The 15,660-nt window shown below is 40.1% G+C and overlaps 1 protein-coding gene across 2 annotated transcripts in view; it reads right to left on the bottom strand.

Moving 5' to 3' along the window:
- The window catches only part of ITK (IL2 inducible T cell kinase), an 80,262-nt gene that overhangs the window by 50,620 nt on the left and 13,982 nt on the right, over positions 1-15,660 (bottom strand). For both annotated transcript variants that reach the window (XR_008525574.1, XM_009241229.4), the window contains exon 2: positions 488-592. Coding sequence is in view for 1 of the 2 variants with exons in the window: in XM_009241229.4 (XP_009239504.2) it covers positions 488-592 (105 nt within the window). In the remaining variant the exon portion in view is untranslated. The remainder of the gene's footprint in view (positions 1-487; positions 593-15,660) is intronic.

The following is a 15,660-nucleotide window of genomic DNA, read 5'->3' as shown; positions in this document are numbered from 1 at the left end:
AAAGAATTAACAAATAAATGTCACTGATGGAAGGAACACATACGTTTCCTCATGGGATTTGTCTAAGTCCTAACCTTGGAGCAGAGAGGCAGAGAGTCATCCGTGTCCACCCTCTCTCACAGTGACTGAGGATTTTTTTTTTTTTTTTTTTTTGATAGAGTCTCACTCTGTTGCCCGGGCTGGAGTGAATGGCATGATCTTGGCTCACTGAAACCTCTGCCTCCCGGGTTCAAACGATTCTCCTGTCTCAGCCTCCCGAGTAGCTGGGATAACAGGCGCCCACCAGTATGCCCAGCTAATTTTTTGTATTTTTAGTAGAGATGGGGTTTCATGTTGGCCAGGCTGGTCTCGAACTCCTGACCTCGTGATTCGCCTGCTCAGCCTCCCTAAGTGCTGGGATTATGGGTGTGAACCACTGCGCCCGGCTGTGACTGAGGATTTTAACCACGGTCCAGGGAATGGGGAACTACTCACCTGATGGACTTACCTGAAATGGGTATTTATAGTGGCATGGGATGCTGATGTCACTTTTCACAATCTCAACACATTTGATTCGGGAGAGCTCAATGGACCCCTTCAGCGTGCGCTTCTTCTGTGGGGAGACAAGCACATCCCATTCATGTAAGAAAGAAGACAATATTTTTGTCCAGATTGCTCCAGAAATCTACTACTAGATAAGATCCATTGGCTTTTTAAACCAATTTCAACCCTCCAAACCAAATATCCAAGACTGCCTCCTGGCCCTAAGTGTGGGATAAACACTCTGAGCAGACTTCTGGGGAAACATGCCTTTAGAGTCTTCTTGGTGACAGGTTTCTACTCAGTGAGACACTGGGTCATGTACCCCACTGCCCTTGTGACAAATGGCAGCATTGGCAGAACTTGTAGCTGAGATGTGTAGAGACATCCATGGACACACGTATGACAATTATCTCTTCTATGTGTCTATCCATGACCATATTAGCCTAGTAACTGAGCTTGGGCCTGACCTGGATTGTGGTGCATACCCTTAGTGGCACCTTTTTTTTTCTGCCTCTGGCTTCTCCATGTCCTTTAATTATCTGCAGTCCCACGGTGACACTCCCAAAGGACATTCCTGACTCTGCTCTACAACTATCCCTTCTCCACGTCCTCCCCAACCTCCCCATCAAATATTACTGGGCCTGTGTCTCATATCCTTGGAAACTTGCTAGCTGTATTTCCCTGATAACTAATTCACATTATGGTATTTGTGATTTATAATGATGTTACGTGTTACCTATTTCTAAGGATCCTTGTGCCTGGAGAATGGATCTCAGGGGATTTGATGCCTTAGCCAATGGAACAAATTCCATTGGTGGTCTATCAGGCTCCAAGGAAAGATAGTTAGGAAAGTGCTTTTGGATGGAAGAAGCCTTTCACAGGTGCCTAGAATTGAGCTGCCATTGAGAATAGACTTTAATTCAGCTATGGAACCAGTTGCAAAATATGTCATTATACCCACTACCAATCAATCTGAAAAGACATGATTCTGAATGTCATAGTCCCGAATGCTGAAATCCTGAATGATAAAAATCCCTAAAGTCTAAGTTCCTAACATCTAAAATCTCAAAAATCATGATTAGTGAATTTTCTGTTGTATGTAGGATAGCCTCATTATGTTAGTTGCATCATATTAGGCAGAACTATTACTTTATTATTGTCTTCATTTGGAAATTATGTGTGGTTTAAGATGTGTATGGGTGCCAAATCGACAAGGGGTGGACTTGTAGACTTAATTTTAGGTGTCAAATTGACTGGATTAAGGAGTATCTAAGGCTGGACATGGTGGCTCATGCCTGTAATCCTAGCACTTTGGGAGGCTGACATGGGAAGATCACCTGAGATCAGGAGTTCGAGACCAGCCTGGCCAACATGGTGAAACCCCACCTCTACTAAAAATACAAAAATTAGCCAGGTGTGGTGGTGGGCGCCTATAATCCCAGCTACTCTGGAGGCTAAGGCAGGAGAATGGCATGAACCCGGGAGGCGGAGCTTGCAGTGAGTGGAGATTGCGCCACTGCACTCCAGCCTGGGCGATAGAGCAAGACTCAAAAAAAAAAAAAAAAAAAAGAGACCTATCTAGACACATGATAAAGCATTATTTTGGGTGTGTCTGTGAGGGTGTTTCCAGAGTAGATTAGTATGTGTATCAGAATGGACAAGGTGGGGGAGATCTGCCCTCAGTGTTGGTGGACACCATTGAATCACCCAGGGACCCAAAGAAAACAAATACTGAAGGCAAATTAATCTGTCTCTGAGAGTTGGGACAGACTTTTCTTCTGCTGTTTTTGATCAATCTCATTAAAAGACTTAGGTTGTCTATCATAGTATTTCAGATGACCATGGTTATATAAGCTCTTTCTTTTTTAAAAAAAATTAAAGGTGAAATACATTGCATATTAGTTTTTTGTTTTAAAAATCAGCTTTATTAAAGTATATTTTACATATGATAAAATTTACCAATGTACATTTCAGTGAGTTTTGACAAACGTATACAGTTGTGTAATAACCTCCATAATTAAGATACAGGAAAAGAAATAACCAAAATCAGAGCTGAACCAAAGGAGATTGAGACACGAAAAATCATTCAAAAGATCAATGAATCCAGGAGTTGGTTTTCTGAAAAGATTAATAGGATAGATAGGCCACTAGCTATACTCATAAAGAATAAAAGAAGGAAGATCCAATTAAACACAACTAGAAATGACAAAGGGGATGTTACCACTGACCCCACAGAAATACAAATAATCAGAGACTACTATGAACACCTCTATGCACACATATTAGAAAACCTAGAAGAAATGGATCCATTCCTGGACAACATACACCCTCCCAAGACTGAACCAGGAAGAAATTAATTCCCTGAACAGATCCATAACAAGCTCCAAAACTAAATCAGTAATAAATAGCCTACCACCCAAAAAAGCCCGGGACCAGATGGCTTCACAGCCGAATTCTACCAGATGTACAAACAAGAGCCAATATAATTCCTACTGAAACCATTCCAAGAAATTGAGGAGGAGCATCTCCCCCACAACTTATTCTATAAGGCCAGCATCATCCTGATACCAAAACCTGGCAGAGATACAACAAAAAAGAAAACTTCAGGCCAATATTGATGAACATCGAAGCAAAAATTCTCAACAAAATACTTGCAAACCAAATCCAGCAGCACATCAAAAAGCTAATCTAGCCAGGCACGGTGGCTCATGCCTGTAATCCCAGCACTTTGGGAGGCTGAGGAGGGTAGATCACTTGAGCCCAGGAGTTCAAGACCAGCCTGGGAAACATGGTGAAATGTTTCTACAAAAAAATTACAAAAATTAACTGGATATGCTGGTGCATACCTGTAGTTCCAGCTTCTCGGGAGGCTGAGGTGGACAGAAGTTGCAGTGAGCCAAGATCATGACACTGCACTCCAGCATAGGAGACAGAGCAAGACTGACTCAAAAAAAAAAAAAAAAGGCTAATCCTTTTTTACATGATCAAGTAGGCTTTAGGGATGCAAGGTTGGTTCAACATATGCAAATCAATAAATGTAATTCATCACATAAATAGAACTAAAGGCAAAAATCACGATTATCTCAATAGATGCAGAAAAGGCTTTCAATAAAATTCAACATCCCTTCATGTTAAAAACTATCAGTAAACTAGATATTAAAGGAACATACCTCAAAATAATAAGAGCCATCGATGACAACTACAGCCAACATCATACTGAATGGGCGAAAGCTGAAGGCATTCCTCTTGAATACCAGCTATTTCTTTAGGAATACAGTTTGTCTGCTCAAAACTGTTATATCCATGTGACTGTCCTTAGTATACCTGGGTGTTTATGTTTGCAAAAAAATGTATATTTTTATTGCCTATTTTATTGCACAAGGTGGCCTATGAAGCGTTTTGTCATGTCTTTATATGTTTCTCTTTTTTTTTTTCTTTTTTTCTTTTATTATTATTATTATTATTATTATTATACTTTAGGTTTTATGGTACATGTGCGCAATGTGCAGGTAAGTTACATATGTATACATGTGCCATGCTGGTGCGCTGAACCCACCAACTTGTCATCTAGCATTAGGTATATCTCTCAATGCTATCCCTCCCCCCTCCCCCCAACCCACAACAGTCCCCGAAGTGTGATGTTCCCCTTCCTGTGTCCATGTGTTCCCGTTGTTCAATTCCCACCTATGAGTGAGAATATGCGGTGTTTGTTTTTTTGTTCTTGCGATAGTTTACTGAGAATGATGATTTCCAATTTCATCCATGTCCCTACAAAGGACATGAACTCATCATTTTTTATGGCTGCATAGTATTCCATGGTGTATATGTGCCACATTTTCTTAATCCAGTCTATCATTGTTGGACATTTGGGTTGGTTCCAAGTCTTTGCTATTGTGAATAATGCGGCAATAAACATACGTGTGCATGTGTCTTTATAGCAGCATGATTTATAGTCCTTTGGGTATATACCCAGTAATGGGATGGCTGGGTCGAATGGAATTTCCAGTTCTAGATCCCTGAGGAATCGCCACACTGACTTCCACAAGGGTTGAACTAGTTTACAATCCCACCAACAGTGTAAAAGTGTTCCTATTTCTCCACATCCTCTCCAGCACCTGTTGTTTCCTGACTTTTTAATGATTGCCATTCTAACTGGTGTGAGATGGTATCTCATTGTGGTTTTGATTTGCATTTCTCTGATGGCCAGTGATGGTGAGCATTTTTTCATGTGTTTTTTGGCTGCATAAATGTCTTCTTTTGAGAAGTGTCTGTTCATGTCCTTCGCCCACTTTTTGATGGGGTTGTTTGTTTTTTTCTTGTAAATTTGTTGGAGTTCATTGTAGATTCTGGATGTTAGCCCTTTGTCAGATGAGTAGGTTGCGAAAATTTTCTCCCATTTTGTAGGTTGCCTGTTCACTCTGATGGTAGTTTCTTTTGCTGTGCAGAAGCTCTTGAGTTTAATTAGATCCCATTTGTCAATTTTGGCTTTTGTTGCCATTGCTTTTGGTGTTTTAGACATGAAGTCCTTGCCCATGCCTATGTCCTGAATGGTAATGCCTAGGTTTTCTTCTAGGGTTTTTATGGTTTCTCAAATAAATCCACTTTAAAATGTAAACAAATGTCTTTTTAAAAAGTTTCTAAAATTATTTTTTCCAGAATTATATTTTTGGGGATTTTTATGTTTGGGATTTCAATATTTGGGATTATGGTGTTCAGGATTGTGGCCCAAACCCCATTCTACCTTATTATTTTAAGGAGGTAGCAAATGATGGTGAAATGAGCACAAGTTTGGGAAAGCTATGTTCAAAGTAGGTCTCTGCCTCTTACCATAAGAGCTCTGTGACCTTGGGCAATTCATTAAACTTCCCAGAACCCTGGTTTTTACATCTGGTAAGTGGGGATAATATCTACCTTTTGAGGGTTGATTGGGGAATAAAATGGGATGATGTAAACAAATTAACTGGCTTATAACAGGTGCCCTCAATAAAGGGTACCTTCCCAATTAAAGAAGTTAAGGAAGCCTTAACTATCGCAAGAGATTTGTGATATATGAGCATGCTTGGTTGGTGTCCAGGGACCCATTACATCATCAAATTCTCCCAGAGTGAATTCAGTCTTTACTTCCTGTTTTTGGGCCCTCAGCCCGGAAGCTGATCTTTGATTTAGTAGCTGAAGAACAGAACTGAGATAAAAAAATTCAAGATGCGAGAAGCAGACCCTATCAAATACAGGAAAGCTTTGTAGTGTTTGGTTTTTAGTTTTTTAAGTAAAAACAACTTTATCCATTTCTGAAAGCACAAAATCTATTTATGTTTATTGTTACAAATAAAAACACTATAGCAGCTCAGTATGGTGGCTGATTCCTGTAATCCCAGATCTTTTTTTCTTCCTCTTTTTTTTTTTTGAGATGGAGTCTTGCTCTGTCGCCCAGGCTGGAGTGCAGTGGTGCGATCTCGGCTCACCGCAACCTCCACCTCCTGGGTTCAAGCGATTCTCCTGCCTCAGCCTCCTGAGTAGCTGGAACTACAGGTGCGTGCCACCATGCCCAGTTAATTTTTTGTATTTTTAGTAGAGAGGGGGTTTCACCATGTTAGCCAGGATGGTCTCCATCTCCTGACCTCGTGATCCACCCACCTCAGCCTCCCAAAGTGCTGGGATTCTAGGTGTGAGTCACCGCGCTGGCCCCCAATTTTTTTGTATTTTAGTAGAGATGGGGTTTCACCATGTTGCCCAGGGTGGCTTGGAACTCCCGAGCTCTGGCAATCTGCCTGCCTCAGCCTCCCAAAGTGCTGGGATTACAGGCATGAGCCAACATGCCCAGCCAATCCCAGATCTTTGAGAGGCTGAGGTAGGAGGTCGTTTGAGCCCAAGAATTCAAGAGCACCCTGGGCAACATAGTGAGACAATGCAAAAAATTATATAAATTAGCCAAGCCTCATGGTGTGCGCCTGTAGTCCCAGCTACCTGGGAGGGTGAAGTGGGAGAATCGCTTGGGCCCAAATGTTCCAGGCTGCAGTGAGCTGTGATAGTGATGGTGCCATCGACCCCAGCCTGGGTGACAGAGCAGGACACTGTTTCAAACAAGCAAACAAACAAAACAAAATACTACAGAGGCATGTGAAGAAAATATTTGTAGTGTGTTATTTTCCCACCCTTCCCCATAACCCTGACGTAGCCAAGGTTAATCACTTGGAGTATATTTGTCTTTTCCCTGCAGTTTTATAGGGTATATATAAAGGAAAATGAGTGTCTGCTCTATGTATCAGTCTAGAACTTGCTTTTGTAGTCTAATGCTAAATTAGGAGGTTTGTCTTCTCACAAAAGTCTCTGCAAATGTGCCCTTTGGGCTCAAACTATCTTCTCATTTACTGTTAGAAATGCATGCTCTGGTCCTGCCCATAATCACAGTTCTTTGGAATGGTTAACCTGTTTTTCACAAATAGTAGAGCACAGCGGAGCTGCCTTTTCAAGAACTGTCTGCAGCTACTGGTAAACAGGGTGCATGAGCTTGAGGTTGCCGTGTTTTGACCTCTGTTGGGTTCTTTCTTTAGGGCATGCATAGTGAAATAAAAACAACAGGCTCATGACACGTGATATGACAACTCCATTTGCTGACATTTTCGTCTTTGGAACCTACTACGTCCTGAGCTCCCTAAGGTCAGAGACCAGGGCATCTTCCCATATACCCAGTGCCCAGCAGTGGCTGGCCCTCAGTGGAGCTTAATTAGCTCAAAACAAAGGGTGTCAGGTTGGAACACAGTTTAAACAATCTTAAACAGATTTAAGGCTAGTACATTTAGCCATTCAGGAAATATTTATGGAGGGCCAGCTATGAGTGAGGTGCTATTCTGAGTTCAGGAAATGAACTGATGAACATGGTAGACTCTCACAGAGCTCGTAGTATACTTGGGAAGGCAGACAAAACAAAGAAGTGCTGGAAAGAGAATAGAACAGTTGATGTGACCAAAATGTGGCCAAGGCAGACCTCTCCGGAGAAAGAAAGGGCATCTAAGAAGAGACTAAAAAGTCGAACAGGAGCCATTTGGAAGAAGGTCTAGGGGAGTGAGCATCCTAGGTGGAGCAAGCAGCCAGGGCAAAATCCTGGGGTAGAAAAATACTGGGTAAGTCTGGCTTGTTAACAGCCTAGCAGCATTGTGATGAGGGCAGACAGTGGAGGCAAATATTAACTGGAATTGTGAATAGGGATAAAAATTCTATGTGAAGTTCTAAAGTGATACTGTCCAATAGAAATGTAACATAAGCCATATATGTAACTTAAAATTTTTTCCAGTAGGCACATTCAAAAATGCAAAACATAACAAGTAATAATTTTAACAATAAATTTTGTTTAACCCAATATCTAAAATATTATCATTTCAAATTGTTAGGTGATTTCTGACAAGAACTTAAAACAGAATTACCATTTGACCCAGCAATCCCATTCTTGGGTATATACCCAGAGGAATATACATTATTCTACCATAAAGACATATATACACATATGTTCATCACAGCACTAATCACAATAGCAAAGATATAGAATTAACCTAATTGCCCATTAACAAAAGAATGAATAAAGAAAATGTGAGGCCAGGCGTGGTGGCTCACATCTGTAATTCCAGCACTTTGGGAGGCCAAGGCAGCAGATCACTTGAGGCCAGGAGTTTGAGACTAGCCTGGGCAACATGGTGAAACCTCATCTCTACTAAAAATATAAAAATTAGCTGGGCATGATGGTGCACACCTGTAATCTCAGGCACTTGGGTGGCTGAGGCACAAGAATTGCTTGAACTCGGGAGGCAGAGGTTGCAGTGAGCTGAGATCATGCCACTGCATTCCAGCCTGGGTGACAGAGTAAGACTCTGTCTCAAAAAAAAAAAAAAAAGAAAATGTGGTACACACACACCATGGAGAATTATGCAGCCATAGAAAAGTATGAGATTGTGTCCTTTGCAGCAACATAGGTAGAACTGGAGGCCATTAGCCCAAGTGAACTAACACAGGAACTAAAATCCAAATGCTGCATGTTCTCACTTGTAAGTGGGAGCTAAACAGTGAGCACATATGGGTATAAAGAAGGGCACCACAGACACCGGCACCTACTCAAGGGTGGAGAGTGGGAATTGAAAATTACTATGCTTATTACCTGGGTGATGAAATAATCTGTATACCAAACCCCTGCAACATGCAATTTACCTATATAAAAGCCTTCACATGTGCCTCTGAACCTAAAATAAAAGTTTAAAAAAATTAATTTGTATGTTGACCTTGTATCTTTTGACATGGATGAATTTGTTTAATAGTCCTAGTGGGTTTTTAGTAAGTTCCTCACAATTTTTTTTGTGGAAAAAAAAATTGCAATGAAAAACAGTTCTACTTTTTTTTCTCAATCTGGAGAATTTCATTTCACTTTATAGTATAATTTATCTGGCTAGTACTTGCAAAACAGTGTCGAATAGAGTGTTAAAAGTGGAAATTGGCCAGGCACAGTGGCTCATGCCTGTAATCCCAGCACTTTGGGAGGTTGAAGAGGTGGATTACTGAGGTCAGGAGTTTGAGACCAGCCTAGCCAACATGGTAAAATTTTGTCCCTAAGAAAATACAAAAATTAGCCGGGCGTGGTGGTGCGCATCTGTAATCCCAGCTGCTCGGGAGGCTGAGGCAGGAGAATCGCTTGAACCCAGGAGGCGGAGGTTGCAGTGAGCCAAGATCGCGCCACTGCACTCCAGCCTGGGTGACAGAGCAAGACTCCATTAAAAAAATAAAAAAGTGGAAATTTATGTCTTATTCCCAAACTTACAGATAAAGCACTCAGTCTTTCACCATTAAGTATAATGTTAGTTGTAGGTTTTCATAGATGACTTTTTGCAAGACTCAAATTTTTTTTTCTATTAGTGTACTGAGGGTTTTATTACAAATAGTGTTGGATTTGTCAAATATTTTTCTTTGTTTATTGAAATGTTCTTTTTTGACATTTATTCAAGTAATATTGTATATTATCTTAATTGACTTTAGGATAGTGAGCCAACATTGCATTTGTGAAAATAAAATCTTACTTGGTTGTAGTATATTAAAAAAATTGTTATCCACACAAAAATTAATGAGTTTTTTTTTGTACTTAAGTCTTTGAAATTGTATATTTTGTGCATATCTCAATTTGCACTTGCCATACTTCAGGTGCTCAGTAGACCCATGTGGCTAGTGGTTACCTTAGTGGACAGCGAGACTCCAAGATTTCCAAGGAGGAGTTCTCCTCCCAACTCACATGGCCTCCTTTGTGCCTGTGCCTTAACAGTCTGTCAGCTGAGCTTGCTCTCAGGCTTGCTCTTCTGTTGGGATGGATCTCATGTTCTACCATCAACATCACTCTCATTCCCAAATGAGTGCTTGGGATCCCATCACCACAACCCATCCTGACTGGTTGGTCAGTCTTTCCAAAGACCCTGAGGTTGGTTCTTCTGGCATCTCACAAGATCCAATACTTGGTAAACAGCAGGACCAGCTATGTCTTCCCTAGTTGGTCCCTGGGGAGTGGCTGGTCAATGAGCCCGACACAGTTCAGTCTCTGGGAAAGGGTGATTGCCTATAATCATCCCAAACAACTGTGTTATTTCTGAAAAATGCCAGGGTAAAACTTTCCAAGGAAACCACACAAAAGCCGCCAGAGAAAGGGAGAGGCCAAGTACAACCTGCTCTCATTCTTACTTGTTATTCTTTCTGCATTACTTGGGGCAAAAGTCACAGGACCTTGCTTACCCTTGTCTCTTTTCTTGGCCACATTCAAAGATATGCCATCCTCACAGTCAAAGCATCTGACACGTGTCAGACACAATTCAAGATGTTGATGCTTACAAGGGTAAGCTTGTGCAATGAGCTTTTATATCTTTTTCTTTTTATGTTACTATTTCTCTCACTCTTTTCCCCTTTCCTTTCCTTTCTTCTTTCCTTTCTTTCTTTCCTTCTTTTTCTTTTTCTCTTTTTTAACAAACTCTTGTATTAAGGGCTGACTCAATAGATCTCACAGCGAGGAAGCTGCTCTGCTATGTACAAAACCCCAACCCAGAAACAGGTTGTTTACAAATGGGTCAGCATCAGGTTTCCCATAAATGTGCATTGCTTGATAGATAGATGAGGGGGCAGAGTGGCTTTTTATGTTAATATTTTGTATGAAATAGAGCTTGGATTATAAGTTTCAAAGAGAGAAGCAGGAAAACACATGAAAATGATACTACTTTTGAACATTTTCTATATTCCAGGCACTCAACATTCCATCCCAGTTCATCACGATCCTACAACATATTATCTCCTCATTTTATAGATGAGAAAATTGAAGTTCACAGAGGCCAACGCTCTTAGTACGTAGAAGAGCAGCGTACAAGCTCCACTCTATGACTCCAGAGCCTGATAACCTAACTACTATGCTTCCTGGCTTAGCGCTTGCTGGGACTTTCCACAGAAGACTATCATTCCCTGAACTCAGCGCTGGAAAATCAATTGCGTGACCCATTTCACCAAGCCATGGCCTAGCAGAGCTTTGTTTCTGTCCCATTTGACTGAGCAATGCTTATGCTGGGTTGCAAAGGTGGAACACACTCCCTGATTCCTCAGAATAGCTGCTCCTCTTTGCTCCAACAACATTGGCTCTTTTGCTGCTGGACTAGCCCAGCAGATGCGTCGATGAGAAGTTATGTGTCTGCTACCCATGGGAAAAGGACATCTCCACATTTCTAAAAAATAATAGTTTTCAGCTTTCTCCTCTGGTAAGGCAGAGTAGGGGAGAACTGGAGCTTTCAAGTAGGGCAGATTCGGGTTTGCATCCTAACCTCATTCCTTACCAGCTGTGCAACCTGAGGCAAGTGTCTCAACCTCTCAGTTGCCTCATTTTTCAAAAGTGACATAAGAATAGTCTCTGAATCATTAAGTTAATTAAGAGAATTTTTAAAAATTACATAAACCTACTAGCAAATGCTAGTAGCAATGGCTCATGCCTGTAATCCCAACACTTTGGGAGGCCAAAGAAGGAGGATCGCCTGAGGCCAGGAGTTCAAGAACAGTCTGGGTAATATAGTGAGGCCCTGTCTCTACAAAAAAATTTAAAAAGTTAGCCAGGTATGGTGGCACATGCCTGTAGTCCCAGCTACTCAGGAGGCTGAGGCAGGAGGATCAATTGAGGCTGGGGGGTTGAGGTTGCAGTGATTCATTATCACGTCCCTGCACTCTGGGTGACAGAGTGAGACACTGTCTCAAACAAAACAAGATAAAACAAAACAAAAAAGATATGATCATTACTGTCTCTATGGAAAAATTAGCGTCTTGTAAAACACCAGAGCAATCTGCAATGAGCTGTTCCTAGTTCCTCCCTCCCCAGCCCATCTTCAGCTAGACCTAACCTCCCTCTACTCTGAAGCTCTGGGAAAGTCTGGAGTTAAGGCCATTAATTTCAAGGCTCCCTGGACCACCTTAAAGCCAGGAGACTGCTCCATCCCACACCTGCCTTCGTTTCTCTCTTCTTTTCCATAAGACCTGTTACTCATCACTGGCCCACCGTTGGCTGGCTTTCTCCACCTCAGCATTTCGCACTGTGGGTTACCATGTGGCTGGATGTGCTATGAGGAATACAATTTCACTTCCTTTAAAACCTGTCATTTTAAAATAGTAACACCCTGGCCACCCAAATGAAAAAAGTGAGAATTTTCAAAAAGAAAGAAGGAAAGGAACAAAGAAGGAAAGAAAAGAAAAGAAAAACAATTATACTTACATACAGTTTTTAGAGGGCAATTTAGGGTCAGCTATTAAAATGTGTTTTCTCATAAGAAACTATTAAGAGCAGATACCTGTGTGGCTGGTCCTGGGGGTTGGGAGTAGGGAGTGGGAAGAGAGCTTTCTTTCTTTCCTTTTTTTTTTTCTTAGGAGATAGGGTCTTGCTCTGTTGTCCAGACTGGTCTTGAACTCCTGGGCTCAAGCAATCCACCCGCCTTGGCCTCCCAAGGAGTTTTTCTTTTTACCTTGTATCCTTCTGTACTCTTTGAATATTTTGCCATGAACGTGTATTTCTTTTACAACATTAAAAACAGTTAACTAAAATGAATAAATACATTTCCCTGATCAGATTTATTCTATGGAAACATTTGTTCAAAATATATAAAGATGTAATAAAAAGGATGTTCACAGAAGCATTATTTATTACACTAAAATAAACTGGAAAAACTTAAATATCCATCAATAGACAAATGGTTAAATTAGTTATGGTTCATCCATCCTGTGACTACTCTGTAACCATTAACAGATAATAAAGTTCATCTATACAGAGGGACCAAAGTATATACCAGATGTTAAAGAGAAGATTTAAAGCAACAGATGGAGCATCATCCCATTTTTGGAAGAAGAGATTATGTATTAGTATATGCAATATCCAAAGAAATAACACAAGAAGAAAAACATTCCAAGCTGCTAGCACTGGTTCTTTGTTGTGGGTTCCACTGTGGCAGAATTTCACAAAGTTATATATTCTTATGATATTTGAAGTTTTTACAGAGAGTGTGAAGCAGGAGGAAAAGCAGAGAAATGAAAATATTTTAATATAGTCAGAAGTTTCAGAACATCATAGTGTCAACTTAGATGATTATGGGAGAGGAGTAAGGGGTATGCATCAAATGCTGGGTGTGCAAAATGATGCACGCCCTTGTAACCACATAACCCCATTAGCAGTGAGCAGCATCTAGAGAGCACCTGCCACCTGCTCATCTGTATCCATGGGGGTTCAAGTTCATGACAGTCTCTCTCATGTTCTTCTTGAGGAATAGCCATTTTCTTCATAGATTCTAATAAATTCAGTGTGCTTTTATACGGATATATTTATCTTATAAGTAAAATGATAACTCAGGAATAATGTCCAAGCCCCATTCTTACTAGATCAAGTTGACATGATCCTAGCATGATGAAAACATGTGTGTTTAGATTTTCTTACAAAAGAGAGCAGAGAGAAAAGGACTTATGTGGAAATTAAGAGCAAGAACTAAGTGATATTTTCCAAGCATAAAGTAGATTCTCAAGGAATCATCTGTATTTTTTCTCTCAGTATCTCTGAGCAGTGAATGTTCCTTCAAAGACCTTCCTCCCAGAATAAGAAATATGAAATGTTAAATGAGTTTAAAAGAATGTATTTTTTGGGTCTTCTTTTTAAGCACTGAAGGACCAGTAGCCAAAATACATAAGTGCATAACAACTTCATTGCATTTCAGGAAATAACTCCTTGCATTGAGGCAATGTTCAATTAATATTTGTTAACTGATTGAAGGAACAGCAAGTAAAACCAAGTATGCAGCAGAAAGTGATTGTTGTGAACCCTATGACAAAACATTTAATGGAAATGATTTGGGATAAGATTTCCAGAAAAATTGGCAGGTGGATAAAAATCTCTTGACATTGAAAATGTAGGTTAAAACTAGTCTGCCCGAAGTGTTTAGCTGGTAGTTAAAGAGCTCCTACAAATTAAATAAAATACTAATAAACTTATAGGAAAATGAACAAAAGGAATATAAATATTTAAGCATATGGAAAGATGCTTAATGTCACTATAACAACAGAAATGCAAATAAATTATACTTAAGTACTATTTTTTAAACCCCTATCAGATTAGCAAAGATCAAAACATAAGATAATGGTGTTGGTGAGGTTTTGAGAAAACAGGCTTCTCACATGTGGCCCTGGGGAATGTTCATTGGCACAACTTCTGTAGAGAGTAATTTGCTCATAGTCAACAAAATAACAGATGCAAATATCCTTTGACTCAGCAATTCCACTTCTAGAAATGTTTTCTACAAACTGGAGCTTCTCAGCCTCAGCATTATTGACATTTTGGGCTGAATAATTTTTTGTTGTGAGTCTGTCCTGTGAATTGTAGGATATTTAGCAGCACCCTCAGCTTCTACCCACTAGATGTTGGTTGCACCCTCCTCCCCACTTATAACAACCAAAAATTTCCCCAGGCTTTGTCAAATGTCCCCTGGTGGGCAAAATCACCTTTGGTTGAGAACCACTGTTATAAAAGTATTTATGGAAAATGACACATCTACAAGGCTGTTCATTTCTCATCGTGCATAATAACAAAAAACTGGAAACAGACCAACCTTCATTAAAAGAAATTTTTCATGCATACAATGAAGTATTATGCAACCATAAACAGAATGAAGAATATCTTTGTGTATCAGTGTGGATCAATCTCCAGGATACATTGTTAACCAACTAAAAGAAAAGTTAAGGAGTGTGTGCAGAGTATGTTACTACTATTTAAAAAGGAAGAAAAGAAGAATGTTTATTAGTATTACAAGTATATGTATAAAGCATTATTGGAAGAATTTATAAGAAATTATCCTGGTTGCTGTGATGTAGGACAGCAATGTGACTTGGGACAAAGATGGGAGATTTGTTACTGCATAACATTTTGCAACTGTTTTTTTAAAATTATTGAAATGTGCCACACGGCGAAAGGCCGTATCTGAAAAAATAAAAATAAAAATAAAATTATGTGAATGTATTATCTCTTTAAGGATTAAAAATTAGTCTGCATTTTTCACAAGATCGCCAAACAAAAGTGACTATTAATACACAGATATGAAGTCCAGCAGGCAGGGAGGCAAGGGGACAAGGATTAATTCTGACAGCAGTTAATTATGCGTTAGGAACCAGTTATATCAATCTGAAACACAGTTGGAAAGCAATGTGAGCAACACTAACTTCATGTTATTGAGGTTTACAATGAGCTTGTTTGGAATTAGAACAGCCTTTTCTTGGATTGAGAGAAATGTGGGTTCAGTTTGTGGCAGGAGGCTCATTTGCTCGCTGTGCTCTGGCAGAACATGGGGGCCTGGGATCTCTTTTGACCATCTTCCCTGCTCCTCTGTGCTTATACCTATTAATGGCAAAAACCACAATTACTTTTGCAGCAACCCAATATCTTCAAGTGCCCCGGACTCTGTGGATCACCTCTGCATCTCCAAATGTCCAGTGGAGGTTATTACATTTCACTCTTGGAACTACTTAAAAGCAAATTATAATGAATTATGATTCACGTTGCTATCCCAACGATTCAGTGCTCCCAGGCTTCAGTTTCCAACTTAGCTTGGCAATTTCCACCAC

This window comes from Pongo abelii, chromosome 4, assembly GCF_028885655.2.
Source record: "Pongo abelii isolate AG06213 chromosome 4, NHGRI_mPonAbe1-v2.0_pri, whole genome shotgun sequence".
Classification (NCBI taxonomy): domain Eukaryota; kingdom Metazoa; phylum Chordata; class Mammalia; order Primates; family Hominidae; genus Pongo; species Pongo abelii.
Note: the sequence above shows the minus strand (reverse complement) of the source record. Positions and strands in the feature narration are given on the sequence as shown.